Consider the following 24,135-nt stretch of genomic DNA (forward strand, 5'->3'; position numbering starts at 1 on the left):
GTGAGATGGATGATTAAGCTACCATGAGGCAGAAAACTGAAGCAGCTGGGAGATGTTAATGTTGAGATAAACCGATTGACATGGTGGGAAATCTGTGCAGGCCAGATATGAGCAAGGGAGGAATTAGAAAGAGTCCCGGGGACTGCTTCCTTCCAGAGTAGTTCAGTTAGACTCAGCACGTCCTATGAAAGGAAATGATACGTACTTTTCACCTAGCCACACCTGCTGGCAGGAATGGACCCTGGGGCCTCTCACAGGGTAGACAAGTACTCTGCCACTGAGCTATCTCCAGCTCTGGTTGGATTGTTGTTGTTATTGTTGTTGTTTTGTTTCTAGGCAGTATTTAATGAAAATTAAGTGTTTGATCAAGAGAGTGTTTTTGACTAGGTTTCTGTAAAGATTATTTTTGGTTAAATTTGGTTGTTTGGCATTTTGCTAGAATTTAGAATAAAGAGAAAAATCTTGAATATGCATGTACCTTAGGTATACCTGTGCAGCACCCAGATTAACACAGAATTTTCTAGCTCTCTGAAGGTTTTCCTCTCCATTCCCAGTGAATGGCCTCCAGAGAGTGCCAGTGTTCTGACCTCTGTCATTACAGATGTGTCCTGCCTGTCTGCCTGTCACTTCCCATAGATAGACACAGTGTGTGCTCTTGTCCGTCTGATGACTGTCTGTCCAATCCTGAAGGCCTCATTCTTCCCTCATTTTCCCTCATTATATGTTTTCTCTTTTCTTTTTTCTTTTTGTAATAATGCTAATGAAAATGGCAGAAATGCTGTTGGAAACAATGAGAGGAATGAATGTATGGTAGGGCCCTGTACTCCTGGCTTCAATTTAAAAATTCTCCTGCTGTTTTGGAAATCAGTATGATGAGTTCTCAGAAAATTAGAAAACAACCTACCTCAAGACCCAGCAATACCACTTTTGGGTATATGTCCAAAGGATGCTCAATTGTGCCATAAGGACATGTGCTCAAGTATGTTCATAGCAGCATCATTTATTATCTATTTATTTATTTACTAGTCAAAACCTAGAAATAACCTAAATGTCCCTCAACCAAAGAATGGATAAAGAAGATGTGGTACATCTACACAATGGAGTACTACACAGTGGAAAAAAATAATGACATCTTGAAATTTGCAGGCAAATAGATAAATCTAGAAAACGTCATATTGAATGAGGTAACCCAGACTCAGAAAGACAAATATAGTTGTACTCACTCATAAGTGATCTTTGTATATAAAGCAAAGAAAACCAGCCTACAATTCACAACCCTAGAGAACCTAAACAGCAATGAGGACCCTAAGAGAGACATACATGGATCTAATAATCTACATGGGAATGTATAAAAAGACAAGATCTCCTGAGTAAATTGGGAACATGGGGACCATGGGAGAGGGTGGAAGGGGAGGGGGAAGGAAGGGAAGGGAGCAGAGAAAAATTATAAAAATAAATTAATAAAAAAATTAATTTCTGAAAAAAGTTCCCCTTGTTTGGAAGATCTTGAATTCCAGGCCCATGCTGAGATACACATTAGGACCTTGTCTCAAAAAGCAAACGACAAACAAAAGCCAACCAAGCAGAAGCACAAGAAACACAACAACAAGCCACAAAATACTCCTGCTTCCCTAGCCCAAGGATGAAAGCTTCAGATTTGTCATGAGCTGCCCTCCAAAAATAATAAGAAAATGTCAAGCAAACTTTCTTCTGTTGCCCAAGATGATAGACAGTGTCCGTAGGAGCTATTTGAATTAAAATTCAAATGCATTCAAATTCATGAGAGTTAAAAACTCAGAAGCTGAGCATGGTGAGATCACCTGTGATCCCACAGCACTGAGGAGACTGACCTTGGAAAGTAGGAGTTCAACACCACATGTTGCTTTATGTTGAATTTAAGGCCAGTCTGGGCTACATGAAATCCAGTCTCTGCAAAAACAAGTAAGTAAGTATCCATTTCCTCCATGGCACTGGACACACTTTGGATGCCCGGCTGAGGCCATCAGGTACCACAGTGAGCAACATTCCTACAGCAGCAAACAATAACCTTCCTGGCTCTTCTTCCTCATTTACAGGTGAAAGGATGTTGTATTGAGCTCTTTCTGAGGGTTGGGACAAGCAAGTGGTTGAACCCTCTGCTGTACTGAACCCATAACTTCTAGAATGTGCCTTGCACACCTTGGGATTTTAGTGATGCTCTTTCGAGCATTCTTGTCAGTCTCTTCACCCGTGGGTCTCAACTAGACTGTCTCTCCAAGCCCACACCAGGGGCTCAGACTGTCCCCTGGACCTTCCCGCTGTCCCTCCCAGCCCACACCAGAGGCTCAGACTGTCCCCTGGACCTTCCCGCTGTCCCTCCCAGCCTTGATCAGAGTAAAGTGATCCTCCATGAGCTGCCATGTCATATGGCCTTCTTGTTTCCTAATGACCTCTATTTGCTGATCTCTCCCAGGGACCCAGACCCTGGGGGTAGTCGTTTCTCTCCCACCCACCAGCTCCTGAATAACCACATTGAGGCTTACTATTACTTATAAATCCTCTGCTGATAGCTCAGGCTTGTTACTAGTTAACTCATACATTTAAATTAACCCATTTCTATTTATCTATGTATAGTCATGAAGGTTTGTGAATTTGACCTGTCATCTAACATGTCTTGCTTCCTGGGCAACGGATTGATGTTCCTCTGACTCCGCCTTCTTCCCTCCCATCATCCTCAGTTTGACTTTCCTGCCTAACTTCCTGTCTGGCTATCAGGCAGCTTTTTATTAACCAATGAGAGTAATGCATATTCACAGTGCACAGAAGGATTATTCTCACTGGGGCTAGACTTTCTCCTTCGCTGTTTTGTCCAGCACATGGTACCATTCTCAACACTTAGGAAATATTAATTCATATCAAGGAAGGAAGAAGCTGCTGGTCACAGGAGGCCAGAACAGTAACTGCCTGCTTAGAGTGAGGGTGGAGTTTCTTGTCATGTAATAGAGGCAGCTCCAAAAAAGATGTTACTGGAAACAGTTTTCTGTGTGACCAGCTTTCATAGTATCTTTCCGTGCCCTGAGCTGATCTTTCAGCAAAGCAGCTGTACATTGAAGTCCTCTGTACTTATTCTGGCTCTAGTTTATGGTTTTCCCATCTGTAGAAGTAATGCAGACAGACATGTGCACACTACAGGTCGGCAGAAAAGTGATTACACAGAAACGCAGATGGAAAATAGCATCTAAGAAGGGTGCTAGAGACCTCTGCTGCATCTGTGTCAGGAAGCTGTTCTTTTTTTTAAAGATTTCTGGCCGGGTGGTGGTGGCGCACGCCTTTAATCTCAGCACTCGGGAGGCAGAGGCAGGCGGATCTCTGTGAGTTCGAGACCAATCTGGTCTACAAGAGCTAGTTCCAGGACAGGCTCCAAAACCACAGAGAAACCCTGTCTCGAAAAACCAAAAAAAAAAAAAAAAAAGATTTCTGCCTCCTCATCCGCAACCGCCTCCCATTTCCCTCCCCCTCCCCCAATCAAGTCCCCCTCCCTCATCAGCCCTAAGAGCAGTCAGGGTTCCCTGCCCTTTGGGAAGTCCAAGGACCTCCTATCTCCTTCCAGGTCTAGTAAGGTGAGCATACAAACTGCCTAGGCTCCCACAAAGCCAGTACGTGCAGTAGGATCAAAACCCAGTGCCATTGTTCTTGACTTCTCAGCAGTCCTCATTGTCCACTATGTTCAGCGAGTCCGGTTTTATCCCAGTCCAGCTGGCCTTAGTGAATTCCCGAAAGATCATCCCCATTGTCTCAGTGTGTGGGTGCACCCCTCGCGGTCCTGAGTTCCTTGCTCGTGCTCTCTCTCCTTCTGCTCCTGATTTGGACCTTGAGATTTCAGTCCGGTGCTCCAATGTGGGTCTCTGTCTCTGTCTCCTTTCATCGCCTGACGAAGGCTAATATCCAGGAGGATGCCTATATGTTTTTCTTTGGGTTCGCCTTCTTATTTAACTTCTCTAGGATCAAGGAAGCTGTTCTTAGCATGACAGGCCAAGTCTCTCAAGGCCAGCCTGCCTCAAAGGGAGGTGACAGAAATTACAGCTCACACAAAAATCCGTTTACCCTAGTAGCATGCAATCCAGAGACAAAGGGGCTCAGCATGGCAGATTCCAGGCCTCGGTTTGCACCGTGGACCCTGGTTTCATCTTCAGGCTTCGAGGGGGACAGCTGCTGCATGGCGAGTGACAACAGTTCTAAGTATTCGGTGTCTCCATGAAGAGAAGGGAGCGTGTGCTCTGTCACAGCCACCTCTGCTCTGGGTCTTCCTGGGGGCTGGGGAGCTTGCTCAGGTGGTAAAGTATTTACCTCGCAAGCCTGGGAACCTGCATGTCAGTTCCCAGAACACACGGAAACAAAAGCCCACTGTGGTGGTGGCACACATTTGTAAATCCAGCACCGGGGAAGCTGATACAGCCGGAGCCCTGGGGTTCACCACCTAGTCAGTACAGCCTACCTGACAAGTTACATAGGCATGAGAGATCTTGTCCCAAAAATCAAAGCGGAAGATGTCCTAGGAATGGCACCTCAGGGTGACCTCTGGCTTCTACCTGTGTCTGTATACACATGTGCACCCTCATGCATGTACATGCACACAGATACAAAGAGAAACAAATTTAAAGGACCTTATCTAAGGGGGCATGTGCTGGAGGATGCATTAGGATGGGGCAAGAGTCTAGAAAACTCCAGAAGGTTCAGGCGATCAATTTTAATCCTTACCCTGAAGGGCTCAGCCCTGCCCCCTCCCTATGTCCAGCTGAAGACATGCTGGTTCCATTTTAAATTTAGCAGTAGCTATCCATTTTTGATTTACAGTGTAAATGGTAGAGATCTGGAGAAGTAAATGGTAGCGATCTGGAATCCTTAACCAATCAGTTATGCTTTGGATTTTTGCTCTTTCTCTGTAGACCCGGCAGTGTTGGAGCTGTGCTGAATGAGGTCACAGTCTAACTACAGTATTAACCCTGCAAATCTGTTCATTTCCGCCCGAGCACCCCCAGGCGGGATACAGAATGTGTCCAATTGAAGTTATTTCAATTCTGCAGTGCAGTGATGGGCTGAATTGTAACAGGGGTATGTGCATGTATGTGTGCATACATAGCCAGGGAATCATTCAGGAAGCCATATAAGAAGTATTTCTTAAAAAAAAAAAAAAAAAAAAAAAAAAAACATAATTTCTTTATTGATTCTTTGGGAATTTCACATCATGCACCCTAATTCTGCTCACCTACCAGTCCTCCATATCCTTCCCTCACCTCTGCAGTGTCCCACCAAAAGAAAATTAAAAACAAACAAACAAACAAAAGCCTCTTTGCTTCTCCTTCTTTCCCGCCTGTCAAACACCTCTTCACTCATCCTGGTAGCATTGGGAGCTGCAGTGTGTCCAGTCAGCTTTACTAGCAAATGTTCATTGCAATGACTAACAAGTCATTCGAGTCTGGTTCAAGGCCTCTGGTTTCTGGTACACCATCCTCACTGAATACTGACCAAAACCCCCCTCAGCTATCTTTTGACCACCCCAAGTCATGGAGGTCCTGCAGAGCATCTCACAGGACCAATCTCTTCATGATCTGCAGCAGGTCCTTGATGGGATAGATGTTAGGGTGGGCCAACCCAAGGCCTGGCTGTGGGCCTGGCTGGTAGCTGAGTTGGTCAGTCTCAGGTGAGGAGGCAGAGCCCATGCCTTCAGGGTCAGTTCTCCCTCGCCCATGGGGATGGGTGGAGTCATCTCTCCTGAGTGTCGGGCCAGCTCTCTTGCTGTAGTGTGCGGTGAGGGGCCGTGCCAATGAGGTGTGGTACTGGCTCAGCACAGCACTCTGGTTTCACCATGTATGCTTCCTCTGGTTTCCTGAGCTGACATAGGCCAGAGACATCAACTTAGATCCAGCTGCAGCAGGACCATGGACCCAGACATGGCCATTGGCAGCAGCTTGGGTCCAACAGGTATTTGTGAAAAGTGTTTCTTATTGCTTTGTGAGGTGTGTGGGCATGATACATGTATGTGTGTGTGAGTCGGTGAATATGTGTACACACAAGTCACAGCATACATGTGGAAATCAGAGGTCAACCTAGGGATTGGTCCTCTACCTTCCATCTTGTGTGTGGCAGGTCCCCTGTGCTGGGTACTTTTATGTAAACTTGACATGGGCTATTGTAATCCAAGAGGAAGGAGCCTCAATTCAGAAAATGCTCCCCTAAGATTGGGCTGCAGACAAGTTTGTAAGGCATTTTCTTAATTAGTGATTGATGTGGGAGAGTCCAGCCATTATGGGTGGGGCCACCCCTGGGCAGGTGGTCCTGGGTTCTATAAGAAAACACCTCTCCATGGCTTCTGCGTCCAAGTTCCTGCCCTGACATCTTTCAGTGATGGGTCACAATGTGCAAACAGAAAGCAAATAAACCCTCTCCTCCCCACCGTGCTTTCGGTCATGATGTTTCATCATAACAATAGTAATCCTAGCTAAACAGAAATTGGTACCAGGGTAGTGGGTGTTGCTGTAACAGACTTGACCGTGTTGTCCTGGGGAGAATTGTGGAAAGACTTTGGAACTTTAGGCTAACTCACTGAGTGTTGAGAGCTCAGTGGGCTGTTCCGCAGGGGCTCGGAAGGTAACTATGTTGAGAGCAGTTTAGACTTTGGAGGCCTGGTTTGTGACGTTTCAGAAGGGAAGTAAAGACTCTACCAGGCTTTTGTGTGAAGAATCTGTGGTTCTGGTCAGCTGGACCTGAAGAATCGGCTGTGATTAACAAGGGCCGAGAATTACTGAAGTGAAACCTTTGCTTTTCTGGGACAATGAAAGCTGGCCAGCTGGGACTGGAGAATCAGAAGAAGAGGCCAGCATCACCGTGGTGAAATCTGGGAAGGGTTTCCTCAGGGTCAGCACACAGAAGCTGTGCTCCCCAGGCAGCTGAAGTGGGTTGTGTAAGAGTCATCTGATGCCGAACCCGATCGGCATGGTACACTACAGCCCAGAACCCCTGGACTCAAGTGGTCCTCCTGTCTCAGACTCCTGACTACAGGCGTGTGTCACCGTGCACTAGTTTGAAGGCAGGAGAGGGTCATGGAGAGCAGCTGAGGCTTGGACACTGTGGCAGGGCTGCAGTCCCTGGAGAGAACACAGAAGAGGCATTGGTGACAGAGCAGCCCAGTTGCAGCAGAGACCCCAGCATTTTAGAGACACCAGTGCCATGGGATGAGCACCAAGAGCAGCAGCAGTGGGGGAGGAAAGCCAGCCAGAGCCTGGAAGACGAGCTGTGTGTGCTGGAGAAGGTGCAGCCAGAGAAGTGACCCAACCCTTTGGAGGAGCCCAGAAGATCATGAGTGGATCCCAGACATTGGGTGTTGAATTATTTACACAGTTGGAGTTTGATTATGACTGTGCCCTGGTTCCAGTTCTTTCCTCTTGAAATAAGAAAGTATTTAACTTTTTTTAAAAAATAGGATCCCACAGTTAAAAGACTTTGGCTATTAAAAGAATGAGTTTTTAAAAGGGGTTGAATTTGTATGACTTGTGGGACTTTGTAAGTTTAAAATTTTTACATTGTGATGTCAATATTTAATGTATGAGCTTGGGGATGAACAAGAAAAGAAAGGTTGAGGCTAAACAGTGGTGTGTTTGTGTGTTGACGGGGTCAGTTGTGCTGGCTAATTTTATGTCCTATGAGAGGAGGGAACCTCAATTGAGAAAATATCTCTATAAGATTGGGGTGCAGGCGAGCCTTATGGCGTCTTTTAGTGACTGTTGAAGGGGTGTGCTCTGAACTTTGTGGGTGTCACCATCACTAGACTGGTGGTCCCAGGTTCCATAAGAAAGCAAGCTGAAGAAGCCGTGAGGAGCAAGTCAGTAAGCAGCACCCCTGTGGCCTCTGTGACAGTTCCTGCCTCCAGCTTCCTGTCTGCCTTCCGTGATGGACTGTGATGTGGAAGCGTGAGACAAATGAGCCCCCTCCGCCCCAACTTGCTTTTGGCCGCGGTGTTTCCTCACAGCAGTGGTAATGCTAGCTGGAGCATTCCCTTTGTTGATCGTGGTTGTACTTCATGTGCCAGGCTAGCTGACTCAGAAGCTCCCAGCAGTCTCCTGCTTCAGCTTCTCACTGGGCAGTAGGAACATGGGGATTACAGACTTGCTGCTGGGCCAGGGCGGATATGAGTTCTAAATCCATTCCTCATACTTACATAGCCAGCATTTTATTTTCTGTACCATCTCCACAGCCCTTGATCACTTTTTAAGGGTGAAGTATTTGTCTGTCATCCAGAATTAAAAATACTTCTTCTGGCACTTAACCTTAATATGTTCTACCATCTGTGACTTTGCTTCGTCCCCGCTCCCACCCCATAATAACCCTTTCAACTCCTTTTCTTTGTGTGTTCCAAGCACCCTTTTGTGTCCTTAATTTCTATTTTGCATTATTGAAGAATACAGTAAAGAATGCTCTAGTGAATACCCATGAATTTGCCACCCGATTTAGGAACTGAAAATGAACTCTTTTCGAGTGGCATTTTCTGGGCTCTGTTTCCTGCGCCTTGCAGAAGAGCACCACACAGATGGTAAACATTTTGTGCAAGGCCCCATCACCTCGCTGTTCCTAGTGGCTGTCTGGGAAAGCTCGTCAGCGGCAGTCTCTCTTGGACTTGGGCTTAAACTAAGTAGTCTAACAGCTAAGCACCAGGTAACACCTCAATCTGTTCCAGGATCAAGAAACCCATGATGCTTTGCAAATTTATGTTATCCCTTGCACTTTAAGCACAAGACTAAGCAACTTCCCTTCTGAAATCTCTATCAGAGACATTTTTCATGTAACCCATTCACTACTTTTGGCACATATGGTGAGTGTGTTTGAAAACAGTCTCTGCCTAAATTTCAAATCTGAGAATGGAGAGAGAATGTGTGTGTGTGTGTGTGTGTGTGTGTGTGTGTGTGTGTGTGTGTTTAATCTTACAGAACGCTCTTTTGGTTTGTTCCGCAATTGATCTATCATTTGATGGCTCTAAGTATCTAACCCTGTGGAGAACCTGGCGTGACTTGCCTGTGGTGTGGAATCACCATGCTGTTTACTCATTCATGCTGTATCCTGGGACAACTGGCGTCTTTTCTGCTCTTGAGAGTGCAGTTCCTGCTGCTGCCACGTGATGCCGGCGTCCTGGTCTCTTCCTGCTGCTGCCACGCCCACCGCCTGCGTCCTGGTCTCTTCCTGCTGCTGCCACGCCCACCGCCCGAGTCCTGGTCTCTTCCTGGTGCTGCCACGCCCACCGCCGGCGTCCTGGTCTCTTCCTGCTGTTGCCACGCCCACCGCCCGCGTCCTGGTCTCTTCCTGGTGCTGCCACGCGCCGCCAGTGTCCTGGTCTGTTTGTTCACATCACACCTTTTGCTGCTGTGACTACACATCGTAGCAGCAGCATCTGCCTCATCTTCTTCACCTTAGAAACTTAATCTCTTGAGAAGTCAGGCACACAGCAAAGAAGTTTGTCTGGGATCTGTTGTTATGAAGCATCCCTGAGCCACAAATTCCCAGGAAGAGAGCTGGGGAGCAAGTAACTGGCTGGCGCACGCCTTTAATCCCAGCACTTGGGAGGCAGAGGCAGGCGGATCTCTGTGAGTTCGAGTCCAGCCTGGTCTACAAGAGCTAGTTCCAGGACAGACTCCAAAACCACAGAGAAACCCTGTCTCGAAAAACCAAAATAAATAAATAAATAAAATCTATGGAATGATAAGCTCATGGTGTCTGTTTGAACAGCTGATGGCTACAACTGTACAATACTCCTTTGTGATTCAAAAGTTAGAGCCTTAGAATCTGCCCTGTAGAACACACATGGCTTAGTTCCTATGCATAAGAATGAGGAAGTTTTCAAAGAGAACTATAAACTATACATGTTTTATTTGGGTGCATATTGTTTTAAGCATTGATTATCTTTTCATTTGAAATGAGTAGGATTTCTTCACAAGCCACTTGTCATTTGCATAATGTGAAAATCCATTTGTATAATAAGCCCTCAGAGTCGGCAGAATTGGATCCCGGGCGCATGAAATTCCTTTCTCTCTGTTGCAGGTTTTGCTTTGCTTATAATACTGAAAACCAAAGTGAGAGGACCTGATATTTTCCAGGTGTTATTAAAGTGGTCATCATCGCTGCTCACTCGCTCATTTCCAGGATCTATGTTTTCGTCGTCATTGGCAACAGAACCATGTCTAACTGTGCTTCTCTCTCTGTAGGACAGTCGGCCCAATATGTCAAGACCTCTGATCACTAGATCCCCCGCATCGCCACTGAACAACCAAGGCATTCCCACTCCAGCCCAGCTCACCAAGTCCAATGCGCCAGTCCACATCGACGTGGGCGGTCACATGTACACCAGCAGCCTGGCTACCCTCACCAAATACCCCGAGTCAAGGTAACTGCAAAAGTGGGGATGTCTCTCTCAGAAGTGTGTGTGTTTGATGCTCTTGACTGCTTTTCCTTTGATCAGAAGAACAGTGTGGCCCGGCCAATACCAAGCACAGGGCATGACCCGCTGAGGCTATTCAGGGCCATGGCTGTTTGATTCCACAGCTGGGGCATGGAGTACTTGTCCGAATGCCACTTTCTGAGTGCCGGGGTAGATGCCTGTAATTCCAGCCTTCAAGGACCTAAGGAGAAGGATCATGAATTCAAGGCAGGCTGGTGCTACATAATGGACTCAAGACCAGCCAGGACTATAGAATGAGGCCCTATCTCAAAATAAAAATGACGACTGGTAGGGGGCGGTGAAATGACCCAGAGCAGGCCTGATGGCCTCAGTTCAAACCATGTCAAGGTGGAAGGAGAGAATCCAGAGCATTGTCCTCTAAGCTCCACCTGTGCACTGTAGTGTGTGGGCACAGACACACACAGACACGAGAGAGAGACGAGAGAGAGAGAGAGAGAGAGAGAGAGAGAGAGAGAGAGAGAGAGAGAGAGAGAGAATAATGTTTATAACATAAATAGACAATATTGAGTATAAATCATATTTGTGATAAGAATGTTATAAATTATTTTAGTTTTTTTCAGATCTTTCTTGACTACCTAAAAGAATTTCAGCCAGGCAGTGGTGGCACACACCTTTAATCTCAACACTCGGGACGCAGAGGCAGGCAGATCTCTGTGAGTTCGAGGCCAACCTGGTCTACAAGAGCTAGTTCCAGGGCAGGCTCCAAAGCAACACAGAGAAACCCTTTCTCGAAAAAGCAAAATATATATATATATATATAAAGAATTTTAAAGTTGGGGTGAAAAGGATAGAAATCTTGACTTCCAGATTTACTTTCCACGATAAAAATAAAGTGATTAAAATATAGATTTGTAAACTATCCACAGAGCTGTGTATTTACCCCAGCTCTCAGCTGTTAGTTCAGGTGTGACTCAGAAATGCTAAGAAAGCGATACAAAATCACATGGTCACAGTGGCTGTAGTTTTAGTTTTCAAGAATATGACTCTAAAGCTCACTACATAGAAAAGGCTGACCTCAAGCCTGCAGAGATCTGCTGCCTCTGCCTCCTCAGTGCTGTGATTAAAGGAGGCGCTCCCCACTTCCCTGGGCTCATTAATGTTTTATTTCCTTGATGTGAAAATTTAGTTTATAAAATGGTTAATAACTTTTTATATGCATTGATTTGTATTTTCCTCATGCATATAAATATTTTGCCTACATATAAATATGTACAGCATGTGCATTCGTGGTGGCCTCAGAAGTGAGCAGAGGGCTTCCGTTCTCCTGGATCTGCAGTTACGGATGCTTGGGAGCTACCACGTGGGTTCTAGGAGCCAAGTCTAGACCTCATTTTCAGTAGCAACAAGTGCTCCTAACAGTTGAGCCTTCTCTGCAGCCAGGTTTACAACCTCTTAAGCGACTTGTCCATTCATTAAAAAAAATAAGAATCTGGCTCTATAACTATTATTCTTTTAAAAGAGTACCTATTTGTATTTCTTCCAACCTCCTGTTGATACTGACATCAACTACAGAAAACTGCTGCTGGCCCTTCAGATGGGGGAGTTAAATCCAGGGTCAAGTACACACCATCTACAAAGGTCCATATTCTCTCCTGAAATGTAGGGCAAGTTAGTGACCTGGTCTGGTGGCCTTTGCTTTTGTTTGCTTTTAAAACTTCTGATATTAGGGGGAAGTTAATGCAGCCAGAGGGGCTTCCTTCTCAAATACATAGGAACAGAAGTATTTCCGATTTGGCGTGTTTTCAAAGTTTAGAATATTTGTCTATATATAATAAGATATCCGGGGAAATAGGACCCAAGCTGAACATGAAATTCATCTACGTTTCATATATATATATATATATATATATATATATATATATATATATATATATTACACACATATCCTGAGGATCATTCTGTATTGTGCTTTTAGTAATTCTGTGAACAAAATAAAGTTTCAGGACATGAAAATTTTCTATGTAGGGTGCTATGTTAGTGCTCAAAAGGTCTTGGGGACTGGGGGAGTAGCTAAATCGGCAAGGTGTTTGCCACAAAGGCATGGATCTCACCCCCAGAACTCACAAAAGGAAGCTGGTATGTCCCTATAATCCCAGCTGTGCCACTTACCCCAGTCACCTAGGAAGAAAGAACTTCCGCTGAGAAATTGCCTTGACCAGCTAGGCATGCCTGTGGGTACTGTCTTGATTGCTAATGAGTCTAGGGAATTCAGCCCACCGTAGGCTTTCCAGTCCCTAGGCAGGGGTCATGGGTTGTATAAGAAAGCTAGCTAGACATGAGTCTTCAAGCAAGCCAGCTGGCAGGTAGCATTCCTCTGTGGCATCCACTTAAGGCTCATGTTTGACTTCCTGCCTTGGCTTCCCTAGGTGCTGGGTTGTGACCTAGAAATACAAGGTAACTAACACTTTCCTCCTCCTTTTCAGGGTGTTTGATCACAGGGGCAGAATAAACAGTACCAGGGAGGCAGAGTAAGTGGATCCCTGGGTTTCAATGGCCGACCAGCTAATTAGGCAAGTCCTAGGCCAATGAAGGACCCTGTTTCCAAAAACACGGTGGACCAACCGCTCCTGAGGGATGACACCAGGGTTGATTTTTGACCTCCATACACACGTGCATTTCTCCACGCCCCACAAACATGCATGAACACATATGTGCACACATTCCAATAGATGCCCACTCAAAGTCTGGACTTTGGAGCATTTTGGATGTGGGGTGGTTGGACCACTGGCCTGTGCCTTAGGCTACTGGTTTTGGTCTAGTTGCTCAGTGCAGCTGCGTAGATCTTCTATAGTCTGATGCTCTCTGAGGGTCAGCCGTTTGTAGCACCCCGGATTCGCTTGAACTTTGGGCAGTGGTGGGAGATAAAAGGTTGGCCACTCTCTTCATTCTGTTTCTGTCTCTCATAATTTTCCAGTCACCTCTTCTTGGTGCTACATATTTTAGACCTCAATTAATGTCTCGTTTGGAGACTTCCTAGTCTATCTTTCCATGAGTTTCCTCGAGTCTCATGATTCAGATCCTGAACCATGCGTCAGATTTCGTAGATGCCTTTATTCTCTCTAGCTGCTTGGTCTCTTACAGCAGTCAGCTGCCACGTGCACTACCGAGCATCCAAAGAGAGGACAGTCCGAATGGAAATTCCCTTTTGATGTACATTACACACTCAATTTTGAGGCATAGAACTAAAAAAAAAAAAAAAAAAAAAAAACCTCTAAAATATCTCAATGGTTTTTATATTGCTTCCTTTTCATGTTGGAATGGTAATATTCTGAGTTAAGTGGAAATGCATGTCAGACAAATTCTGTCTCTTTTCGCTTTTCCCATGTGACTTCTGCATCTTCTTTCCTGCATGTCAACACTAAACTAGGAATCCTGGCTTCTATGAAAAGAATTAAACCCACTCCTTCCCCATCCTGATACTTGCACGCACCACAAACTGACTTTTCTCAGCAGTATATTAGAAAAGGCAGGGTTATGGGCATGCCTTCCTAAGTTTTCCTCTCATTTCCAGTCACCCATAGTGCAACGACATAGCAGCAACGACAAAGAAATGTTTTGTTTTCTTTGGAGGTTTCAGGGGTCAAACTCAGGACCTTATGCACGGCAAGCACATGTTCTACCAGTAAGCCTCACCTCCCAAGCAGAAGTGATTTGATTCGTTGTATCTGCATTTAGACACAGGCTCTGCCATTCACCCCGCAGTTCTTTGATAGGTTGGTAGGGTCCAATGGCCGAACACCTTCCTTCCCTCTTTCAGAACAGGTACAGACATGTCTTCTTGCAAACGTGATCATAGACATATCTTCATAGCCCTGTGTTTGATGCAGAGCAAACTGCCTTCCGAATTCTAAATAGACCCCACTCCTTCTATGCCTACAGCCAAGAGACAGCCTGGCATCGGGCTCTCCTTCCTTGTATCTGATATTGTGTCCTCTCTTGCATACTCACCCTAAGCTCATCTTTTCTAACAGGACATAGCATTAAAGTCATGTCAGGTATCAAAGAAGCTTCCTTGCCCACGGCTTATAACTAAAACTAATGACACTGGTCAGATAATACTGGCTGAGGGTGTCGTTGGCCACCGTGTGCTGCTCTGCTTCTCCTTAGTTCTTGTGACATTGCAGTAATTAAATATTCATCCCAAAGAAAATTCAGAAAGGGACCCACACTCCACTCAGATTTTGGCAGTCAAGCATATTTAGAAGAACAGACATTTGTGATTTTCCTATAAGTCCCTTCCATTTCTGTGAAGATCTCCGACCTAGCCAACCCTCTGTCAATAAACCCAGACAGCTGGCTGGATTACTCATGACCTTGGAATTATTAGCAACTCCTCTGGTTAGCATTCTCTAGGTTCTAGGGGCTTTAGGACCCTCCTTCCCTGAAGCACTCACCCTGCCCTACCCACTGAGCCCCTGTGAACCCCTGGTTCCTCTCTAGCTGCCTCTTCTGATGGAGTGGCCCAGAGAGAAGAGGCTCTTCAGGAACTACAGGAAAGACTTTAGTTAAGTCTTTTTTGTGAGTAACAAATAACCTTAAAAGACATGTAATGTAGGAGGTGAAGCGTAGGAGGTGAGTTGTGGGGCATGAGGTGTGGGACATGACGTGAGGGGGTGGGATGCGGGAGGTGAGGTGTGGGAATTGGGGTACAGGAGGTGAGGTGGGGGGGGTGCGGTGTAGCAGTTTACAGCCCTGCTCTAGGGAAAGGCTTCTCCAATGTAACAGTTTTGCTCCAGCAGCGGAGGGCTTCCCCAAGCAAGTTGTTACAGTTGGGCTCCAGTGCCCCAGCGTGTAACAGCTCTGCTCTGCTAGGGGATGGTTTCCCTAGCTAAAGTGTTACAGTCCCGCTTGGCTCTGGCTCTGCTCTGGGGAAAGAAGGTCTCACCCAAACCTCATTCACAAGAAGAGATTTATTGGGAGGGAAGGATCTAGGAGAGTGACTTCATCTGCCAGTGTGGAAAAGGGTGCAGGGCTTATATAGGGCTTCTTTTTTTTTTAATGTTTATTTATTATGCATACAATATTCTGTCTGTGTGTATGTCTGCAGGCCAGAAGAGGGCATCAGATCTCATTACAGATGGTTGTGAGCCACCATGTGGTTGCCGGGAATTGAACTCAGGACCTTTGGAAGAGCAGGCAATGCTCTTAACCACTGAGCCATCTCTCCCTGGAAAAACTCTGCCCCTAAGAAGCCATATATATTTCTCTTCTTAGGGGCAGAGTTTTTCCAGGGAGATTTCCGGGGGTGAGAATGGGTCAGATTTCAGTCTCTTGAGCTCAGCTTGGCTAGATCTCTGCTCAGGGATCGGTTGATTTTCTTATTTTCTGCTCAGGGATTGACTAGTTTCCCTGTACAGGGATTGTTTGGTTTTCTTCTTAGTTGGTCAGGGGCAGATTTGACTCAGGTTTCTGAGTCATAGTGTGTTTCTTTCACTGACCCCTTTTTAACCTTTTGGCTCTAATTTCAGGGCCTCGGCACATTTATTTCACTGACGCTGATTCTATGACTAAAGTGTGTTTCTTTGGTACTGGGTTCAAGGCTAAAGTATTTCTTCCACTGGCTCCGGTCTTTGTGCCAGGGTGGGTTTCTTTGGCTAGCCCTTTTACCGTACAGTGGGTACACAGTTTGCTGGTACAGTACACGAGCAAGGATCTGAGCTTAAGCCCAAGCACTGGCAAAGAAAGGAAGGGAGGACACTATAAATCTTCAGTTAGGATTGGAGCTTGGAGTTGCAATCCACAAGAACACCTTGTCTCTAACTATAGTAACTATACGCCAACAAAGTTTAAAGGGAAAAAACCCACAAACAAACCAAAAACCAGAGCAAGGACAGTGGGATATATCCTACCACCTGGGAGGCTGAAGTAAACGTATATTGAGTTTAAGGCTAAGATGGCCTACAATAGGAGTCACCTTGAGAAAAAACAAACCAAACCCGTATAGGAATAGGAGGCAGCCATGGACATGGAAAGATGGACGATCAGAGGTCAACGAACTAGGACTCATGGATGTGTTGCCTGTTTTACAAATAAAGTTTAGCTAGAGACAACAGTAAAGAAAAATATGTCCCCATCAGAGTTTTTCAACTGGATTTGGTAATACAGACCTGTAATCTGAGCTGCTTAGGAAACAGGATTGTGAATTCAAAGCCATCCTGGGCAACTTATCAAGATTGTGTCTCTCAAAATATTTTTTAAGAGTGTGGAGGATCTGAGAATGTAGCTCAGTAGGAGGACACCTGCCTGACATGCCTGATCCAACCCAGCACTGCTTTAAAATAAACAGACTTCACAGATTCTCTCACTTGATTCGAAGTGTGAGCATCTCAGGGGAGGTGGTTATAGATGCTGTGCTCTTCCCCTGGGCTGTGCAGATTCGAAGGGCAGATCTGATTATGACTGGCTCAAAAACATCAATGACGCCTTATTAACACCATTGATAATGAAAGACTTAAGTATGGCAATATTGTTTATTAAGCCCCATGTCAAAATACAAAGCATCCTGAAGATCTTTGGCATATGTTTATGATGAACAAGGAGGACTTGTCTGAGTTCAAATTTGGGACTTTTGCATCCGTCACTGTCCCTTCTGGCAAAGGCAGTTTTAGTAGTGCTGTGTTCATGCTTATTCAGACTTGAACTCTCCCACCTGGGGAGGTGGACTAGTCAGTGGGACCCGTGCGGTGTTAATAAAGTGAGGGTCTCGGTGCGAAACACTCACTGCCAGCCTGAGAGCTTCTCAGGTCCCCTGAGCCATCTGAGCTGACGGCTTGACAGGGCTTTTGTATATTTTAAACCCAGACCATGAGTTAAGTCCCCTGTAAATAGATTATGCTAAATGGGTGTCTCTGAAATAGCTGCAGCGGCGTTCCTTAGCATACAGGGATGTGTGTAACTGCAGGACTCAAGAGACTTCCTTTGCAGCCATGGAGTTGATGCCTATGGCCACCCAAGGGTGCATCCAGAGCTTCAGGATGGAGGAGCCAAGCATGTGTGCCCCATCAGCAGAGGTCCGTCATCTGGAGGGCATCACTCGCACACACATTAGCCATTACAGCATCATTTCAGTAGAGCTGCACTGAGGGGGAGGCACATGGTGTAATAGAGACAATTAAAGAGGCCAGAGCTGTGAGTTCCAGGCCTCTCTACATTACATATATTGTGCCCTGTCTCAAAACAAAACCACCTAAAATAGGGAGCTGGACAGATGGCTCATTGGTTAAGAGCACTTCCTGCTCCTCCAGAGGGCCCAAGTTTGGTTCCCAACACCCATGCCCGTGCTGGGTGGTTCATAGCCAGAGGATCCAAACCCTCTTCTCTATTGCACAAACACGTGAACTCACACATGAACACACACACACATATATACACATATAATTTTAAATACGATAAATATTTTTAAAACCCTGAAATAAAAGGATCTTTGAAGCCCATATTCTGAAGACAAATACAATGTTTGCATCTGTGCACTTGTACCCTGGCCTAGAGAAGTTTCTGGATGTGGGGATTCTGTGATGTCAAATTTCCTGTCTTCTTGCTTCCAGTTTAATGCTGTCACTTCTAGACGTGGTTCCCACTGTGTTATCACATGAGCCCATATTTTAAAGACCTCAGGAAATAAGTTCTGCTTAAATGAATGCATCTGATTTGCCAAATTGTTCGCCAAACTTTTCTTCAGAATTGCTGCATGGAGCCAGGCTCAGTGGTGTGTATCTGTAATCTGAGGTCTCAGGAGGCAGAGACAGGAGGATCCCAGATGAGGTTTATCTGGGCTGCATAGAGAGAATCAATCTAAAGAGCAAACAGACAGACAAACACAGGAGGCTACTGCATGCCAGAGACTAAGCCATTTTGTTATGCCCTGCCTTTTGAGCCACGTGTTAGATAATTCAGTGCCTATGTTAAAGTGTCAGAGGGTAGGTCAGCCATGAAGTGTCCGCAGAAAGGGAGGGGAGAAGGAACTGCTGTCTCCATGAAATGACATGCACCCAGTGACTGAGGAGCAAAGCTTGTGAAGACTCGGACTTTGGAAGACACAAGACCCTGGAAACGGAGCGTGTGGAGTTTCCCGGGGCTAATAGGGAGGCTTCTTCCTTCTCTGTCTCCTCTCCTCATTTTACAGTCTTGCTTTCCCACAGTTTGCTCCTCTGAGATGCAGGTGAACAATGGAAAAGACCTCTGTGTTTAAACAAGGAGCCCGCTTTTCTGTTTAGTGCTGGGAGACTATCCTGTGTGGTTCCTTGGCCACAGGAGAACAAGATGGGCCTTGCTTGCTTTCAATGTGGTTGGACTTGTGGACTCGGAGAGTCTCGTCTTAAAGTATAATTTGGAGACAAGATAACTGCAGTGCCTGTACTTTCCCCCACCACGCTCTGACATTCATTGATGGATTATTGTTTTCCCTTCCATCAATGTAACACTCAATGGCCTACAAAAGCCTTAGTCTCTTACAACCACCTCTATAGCTTGTCAGACAGAGGTAGCATAGAAAACAGCAAACAGTCAAAAGCAACAGTTAACTAGATAGTGAATTACTACTAAGAAATAGCTGGGCCTGGAGGACACCTGTAATCCCAGCACTTGGGAGGTGGAGGAGGGAGGATCGGGAGTGTAGGGCCATGTCTGTTACACTATGAGTTTGAGCTAGCCTGGGCTATATGAGACACTATCTTAGAAAAGAGTACTGCAAGCCAGGCGGTGGTGGCGCACACCTTTAATCCCAGCACTTGGGAGGCAGAAGCAGGCGGATCTCTGTGAGTTCGAGACCAGCCTGGTCTGGAAGAACTAGTTCCAGGACAAGAACCAAAAAGCTACAGAGAACCCCGGTCTCGAAAATAAAAAAAATAAAAAAAAAGAAAGAAAGAAAGAAAGAAGGAAGGAAGGAAGGAAGGAAGGAAGGAAGGAAGGAAAGAAAGAAAGAAAGAAAGAAAGAAAGAAAGAAAGAAAGAAAGAAAGAAAGAAAGAAAGAAAGAAAGAAAGAAAGAAAAGAGTACTGCACATGATAAATAGACCCTCTGGGAATTAACGTGCCCACTGTATTAAATCTAAAGATAATTTTCATATAGTTATTTCTTTCTCCAAGAAATGTCTTTGTTTATCTGAAAATAAAGTTAAGCCAAAAGTCCAGTTTGCCTTTCACCAGGAAGCAGAATTTTGCTGCTGTGGCATGCTGAGTCTTATCCCATCTGTTTTTCTCCTGGGTCCTGTGATGTATCTTCCAGGACATATAGGCATTTCTGCTTTACCCCTCTGTGCCAGTGGTCAGGGACCCACAGGATGTCCACGCTGCAGGCCCTGGTGTGGAGCTCAAGCAGCTGCTTGAGCACCCACAATGTCCTTCATTTTTGCGTGTGAAGTTATGTTTGGTTTTGACTGAAGTAGTGAATTAAATCTGTTGAAATAAATGTGTGTAGAGGCTTCATGGAAGCAAATAATGCTTTAGCTTAGTCCTCATTCTCCCGGTCAGACCGGGAAAGAAGGCAAAGGGCCCTTGCATGTAAGTACCCGCTGGCACCCTGCTGTTAGAGTCACGTGGGAATACCAGAGAAGGATGATTCCAGGCAGAATATCAGGTCATATCGTGTATGTCCGAATTTGTCAAGAGCCCAGCTTCCTGTTGGACATTTTCCTGTTACCCTACCAGGCTGCCTCCTTCTGTTCCACCCAGTGTCCTTGGGGCCCAGTGTGTTGCAGTAAGGACTGACACCTGCCTTCCTTCACAGCACAAAACAGGAGGTTTATGTTTGTTTATTGGTTTGTTTGTTTGTTTTTCAAGCTTACTTTCTCCAGTGGATAAGAAGAAACCAGAATAATAGAAGAGTGACCCCTGACTTCCTCTAGTTGGTACCTTCTTCCTAATCCTCCATCTCAGGAAGTGTAGATTTCTGAGTGTGCTGTGTGGGCACATGCACACACCAAGGAAAAGACACTAGGTCTTTTACTACTTTGTGCATTATGTTTAAATCCTATTTTTATTTATAATTTCATACAATATATTTGATCATGTTCTTTCTCCTCCCCCAAATCCTCAGAACCCCCCCAAACCCCTACCCATCCAACTTCATGTTCTAGCTCTCTTAAAAAGCAAAACATAAACAAAACAAAAAACCACGGAGTTTATTTTTTGCTGACTGATCCCTCCTGGGTGTGGTGCCCACTCTGGAGCATGGGAAATGCATCAACTGTCACATCAATGAACTGACTTTCCCTTATCCAGCTGCGACTTTCCCTTATCCAGCTGCGATCAAATGCGCCATGGTTAGGGGCGGGGCTTCGTGCCTACTTTCCCTTCTCCTTGCAGTGCTGTGGAACTTGCTCAGGTCTTCCACGTGCTGCCATTGTCTGTGCGTCAGCGCACACAGTGTCTGCCAAAGTTCTCTCCGAGTCATCCACCCCCTGGCTCTTACAATCCTTCTGCCCTCTCTTCCACAGAGATCCCAGAGCCTTCCAGGGACAGCTATGATATAGACATCCCAGTTATGTCTGAGTGTTCTAAAGTTACTTCCTCTCTGTAAATTGACCGTGTGGGTTTCTGTGTTAATTACCGTTTGCTGCAAGAAGTTGAGTGGTTCCCTGATCTGTGGGTGTAGCAATGTCGTTAGGAGTTATTTTGTTGCCATGATCATCTAGAGAATAATGATAGTAGATTTTCCCCTAGGGCCCATGACCTATCTAGCCTTAGGTTCTTTGAGACAGGGTCTCTCCCTGAAGCTGCAGCTTGCTAATTTGGCTCAGCCAGCTGGCCAGCAAGCCACTCAGATCCTTCTGTCTCTTCGAATCCCGGAACTGGGATTGCAGACATGTGCCGCAGTGCCCAGCTTTGATGTGGGCTTTGGAGATGAAGCTTAGCTTCCCTGCTGGCCCCTTCCCCTGCTGGCCTCTCCAGCCGGAGTAAATGCCCCTGAATCCTCGTGCGTCTCAGAGTTTGGGTACCTGTGTACAGCAACAGGTAGAGTGTCACGGGCTGTTCTGTGCAGGCTCTGGTGTGCTCACATACAGTCTGTAAAACCAGCCTTTTCTTATTGGTTGGGCTATGAGTCACACCGGTTGGGACAAAAGTAGCTCTCAGTTTTTGTTTGGCATGATGAATAGTATCACTGAGAACGCCAAGGTAATTTTTATTTTCAGTATCTTCATGTTTCTTCTCATCATACAAGAAAAAAACTTAATAAATGCCCGATCTATTCATCGGTGTGAAAAGTTAACTCATTTGGTAATTTCCTACAAGGTTACCAAGTGAAAGCTGTGCCCCATCACCGTGTTTCTGAGAGGGGCTCCAGTAAAGAAGCTCCAGTTTTTAAATGCTGCTCTCCTGCAGCTGCTCCCCTGCAGCTGCTCCCCTGCAGCTCAGCCCGCAGATTTCAGACATTGCTTCTCAGGGACTGGCTGTGGTTTGTACACACCCTGCCATTTCTGCCATCCACACACGTGGATTTGGGGAGGGGTTTTTTTTTTTAAAGTCCAATATGAAAGCATTTAGGAAGAGTGGGGCAGTTCAGTGAACAAAAGCTATGCAAGCATGGTGTCTTGGGTTCAATCCCATGAAGGAGACACCTGACTCAGAAGATGTCCTCTCTTGCAGCCAATAGTCTCTGAGGGAGTAAGAACCACTCTTTGCTGAGGATGTGGCCCCTGATATGTGCAATACCCTGCACATATTGGCAGCACTAAGTGGACTTGGTGGGTTATAGGTGTATGTGTGCATGTACAGACACACATATACATGTATTTATACTTTAAATATATTTTACATATACATAGTCTATACCTATTATACAATATATAAAATATATGGTAAAGTTGGGGAGGGGACATGTTGCGGGGATGAGGGGAAATTGGAGAGAAATGGGGTATATATTCCATTGTATACATATATGAGATTCTCAAGAAAAAAGAAAAACAATGTTAAGCTGCCCTCTGACCTCCACATACATTTGACATGAATGTACATATTCCACTCTCTAATGCACATCATCACATACACACATAATAGTAATTAAAAGTAATAGACAAATAAATATTTATATGGATTTCCAAAAACTCAACTGCCTTTTTGTCATATGGGAACCTTGAATGTAAGAATAATTATAGCCCACAGCCTTAGTCCTGTGTCTTCTGGTGGTTCTGATGTCATCCTCACAGGCTACCACAGTTGACATCACACAGGGGATCTGTCTGTGGGTGAGCAAATCCATCTGTGTCACATGGTCCCTCTGTCATGTGTCTTCATGGTGAGAGTGTCTCACACGTATGCAGGAAACAAATATTTCTTAACAGAAGCACTTATTCACATCCAAACATAACTTAAACTTCATTTAAGATTTGAGTTTCCTAGCCAGCCATGGAGTTGATGCCTGTAGTTCCAGCTTCTCTCGCGGCTGAGACAGCCCAGGTATTCAAGATCAGCTTGTGCAACATAGGGAACCTAGCCTCATGAAAGCAAAAACATTAATTAAATGGTTGATTAATTAATTAGATCTAATTAATTAGATCACTTTCAAAAAGAACTCTCCCATAGGTAGTATCAAAACATCACAGTGAAAGGCGTCTCGTGGATCCACTGTGCGTGTCAGTGTTCTCTGCAGGATGTAGAGTGTTCCATTTACAATATAGGGTTTCCATCTTTGTGCTTTCTGGATTTTATGTGCATAAAATCATGTGTGTGTCTATGATAGGAAAGTAAAGGAAAACTGTCTGGAGAAACAGAGGTACTAACCGGAGCAGAAGTGTGGGGAAGGCGGGACGTGTGGGGTACTGAGAGTAGCGAGAACGTGTTCAACATGTAGCATATTCTTGTGGACAGCATTCTTATGTAATATTGTACCATGCAAAATGAAATTTTTATAAGAGACTAAGAAAAAGACAAGGCGAGGCCCACTGAGGCTGTAGCTGGACTAGAGAAAAAGAAGCACCCTACGCATTACGTCGGCCATATAGTTACCTTTTGTCATTCATGTCACCGTTCAGAACCATTTCATTAAGAGTTTAGAATGCATTGCACTGACCCGATGCATTATCAGTGCTGTGCTTTTGAGATATTAATTGCAAGATGCTTACAAAGTGGCGGTTCTTTGTGCCAACAGCTAGCAGAAGTGGGTACACACTGCCCTCAGTGCTCCTGGTGGGGGCTCGGAGAGAATAGGAACTCAGGCAAGCTCTTATAAGGTGTCTTAGTTAGGGTTTCTGTTGCTGTGAAGAGACACCATGACCGTGGCAACTCTTATAAAGGAAAACATTTAATTGGGGCTGCCTTATAGTTCAGAGGTTCAGTCCATTATCATCATAGTGGGCAGCATGGCAGCATGCAGTCAGACATGGTGCCAGGGGAATAACTGAGAGTCCTACATCTTGGAGGCAACAGGAAGTCAACTGCAACACTGGGCAGTATTCTAAGCATAGGAAACCTCAAAGCCAACCCCCACAGCAACACACTTCCAACAAGGCCACACCCACTCCAACAAAGCCACACCTCCTAATAGTGCCACTTCCTGTGAGATGATGGGGGCCAGTTACATTCAAACTACTACATTATATGTTTTCCATGAATTTTCATCCCAAGGCAGATACCCAAAAGCTCCTCAGTCTGAGGGCAGAAAATGTCATTGCTCAGCAACTGTATCAGTGAGTTGTTGAATATAATCAGGAGACCACAC

The 24,135-nt window shown here is 45.4% G+C and overlaps 1 protein-coding gene across 4 annotated transcripts in view; it reads left to right on the forward strand.

Annotated features, from left to right (window-relative positions):
- Positions 1 to 24,135, forward strand: part of Kctd1 (potassium channel tetramerization domain containing 1) — a 206,379-nt gene that overhangs the window by 147,352 nt on the left and 34,892 nt on the right. For all 4 annotated transcript variants that reach the window (XM_057789335.1, XM_057789336.1, XM_057789333.1 and 1 more), the window contains exon 2: positions 10,230 to 10,408. In XM_057789335.1, the coding sequence (XP_057645318.1) occupies positions 10,230 to 10,408 (179 nt within the window). The remainder of the gene's footprint in view (positions 1 to 10,229; positions 10,409 to 24,135) is intronic.

Source organism: Chionomys nivalis, chromosome 14, assembly GCF_950005125.1.
Source record: "Chionomys nivalis chromosome 14, mChiNiv1.1, whole genome shotgun sequence".
In the NCBI taxonomy this organism is placed as follows: domain Eukaryota; kingdom Metazoa; phylum Chordata; class Mammalia; order Rodentia; family Cricetidae; genus Chionomys; species Chionomys nivalis.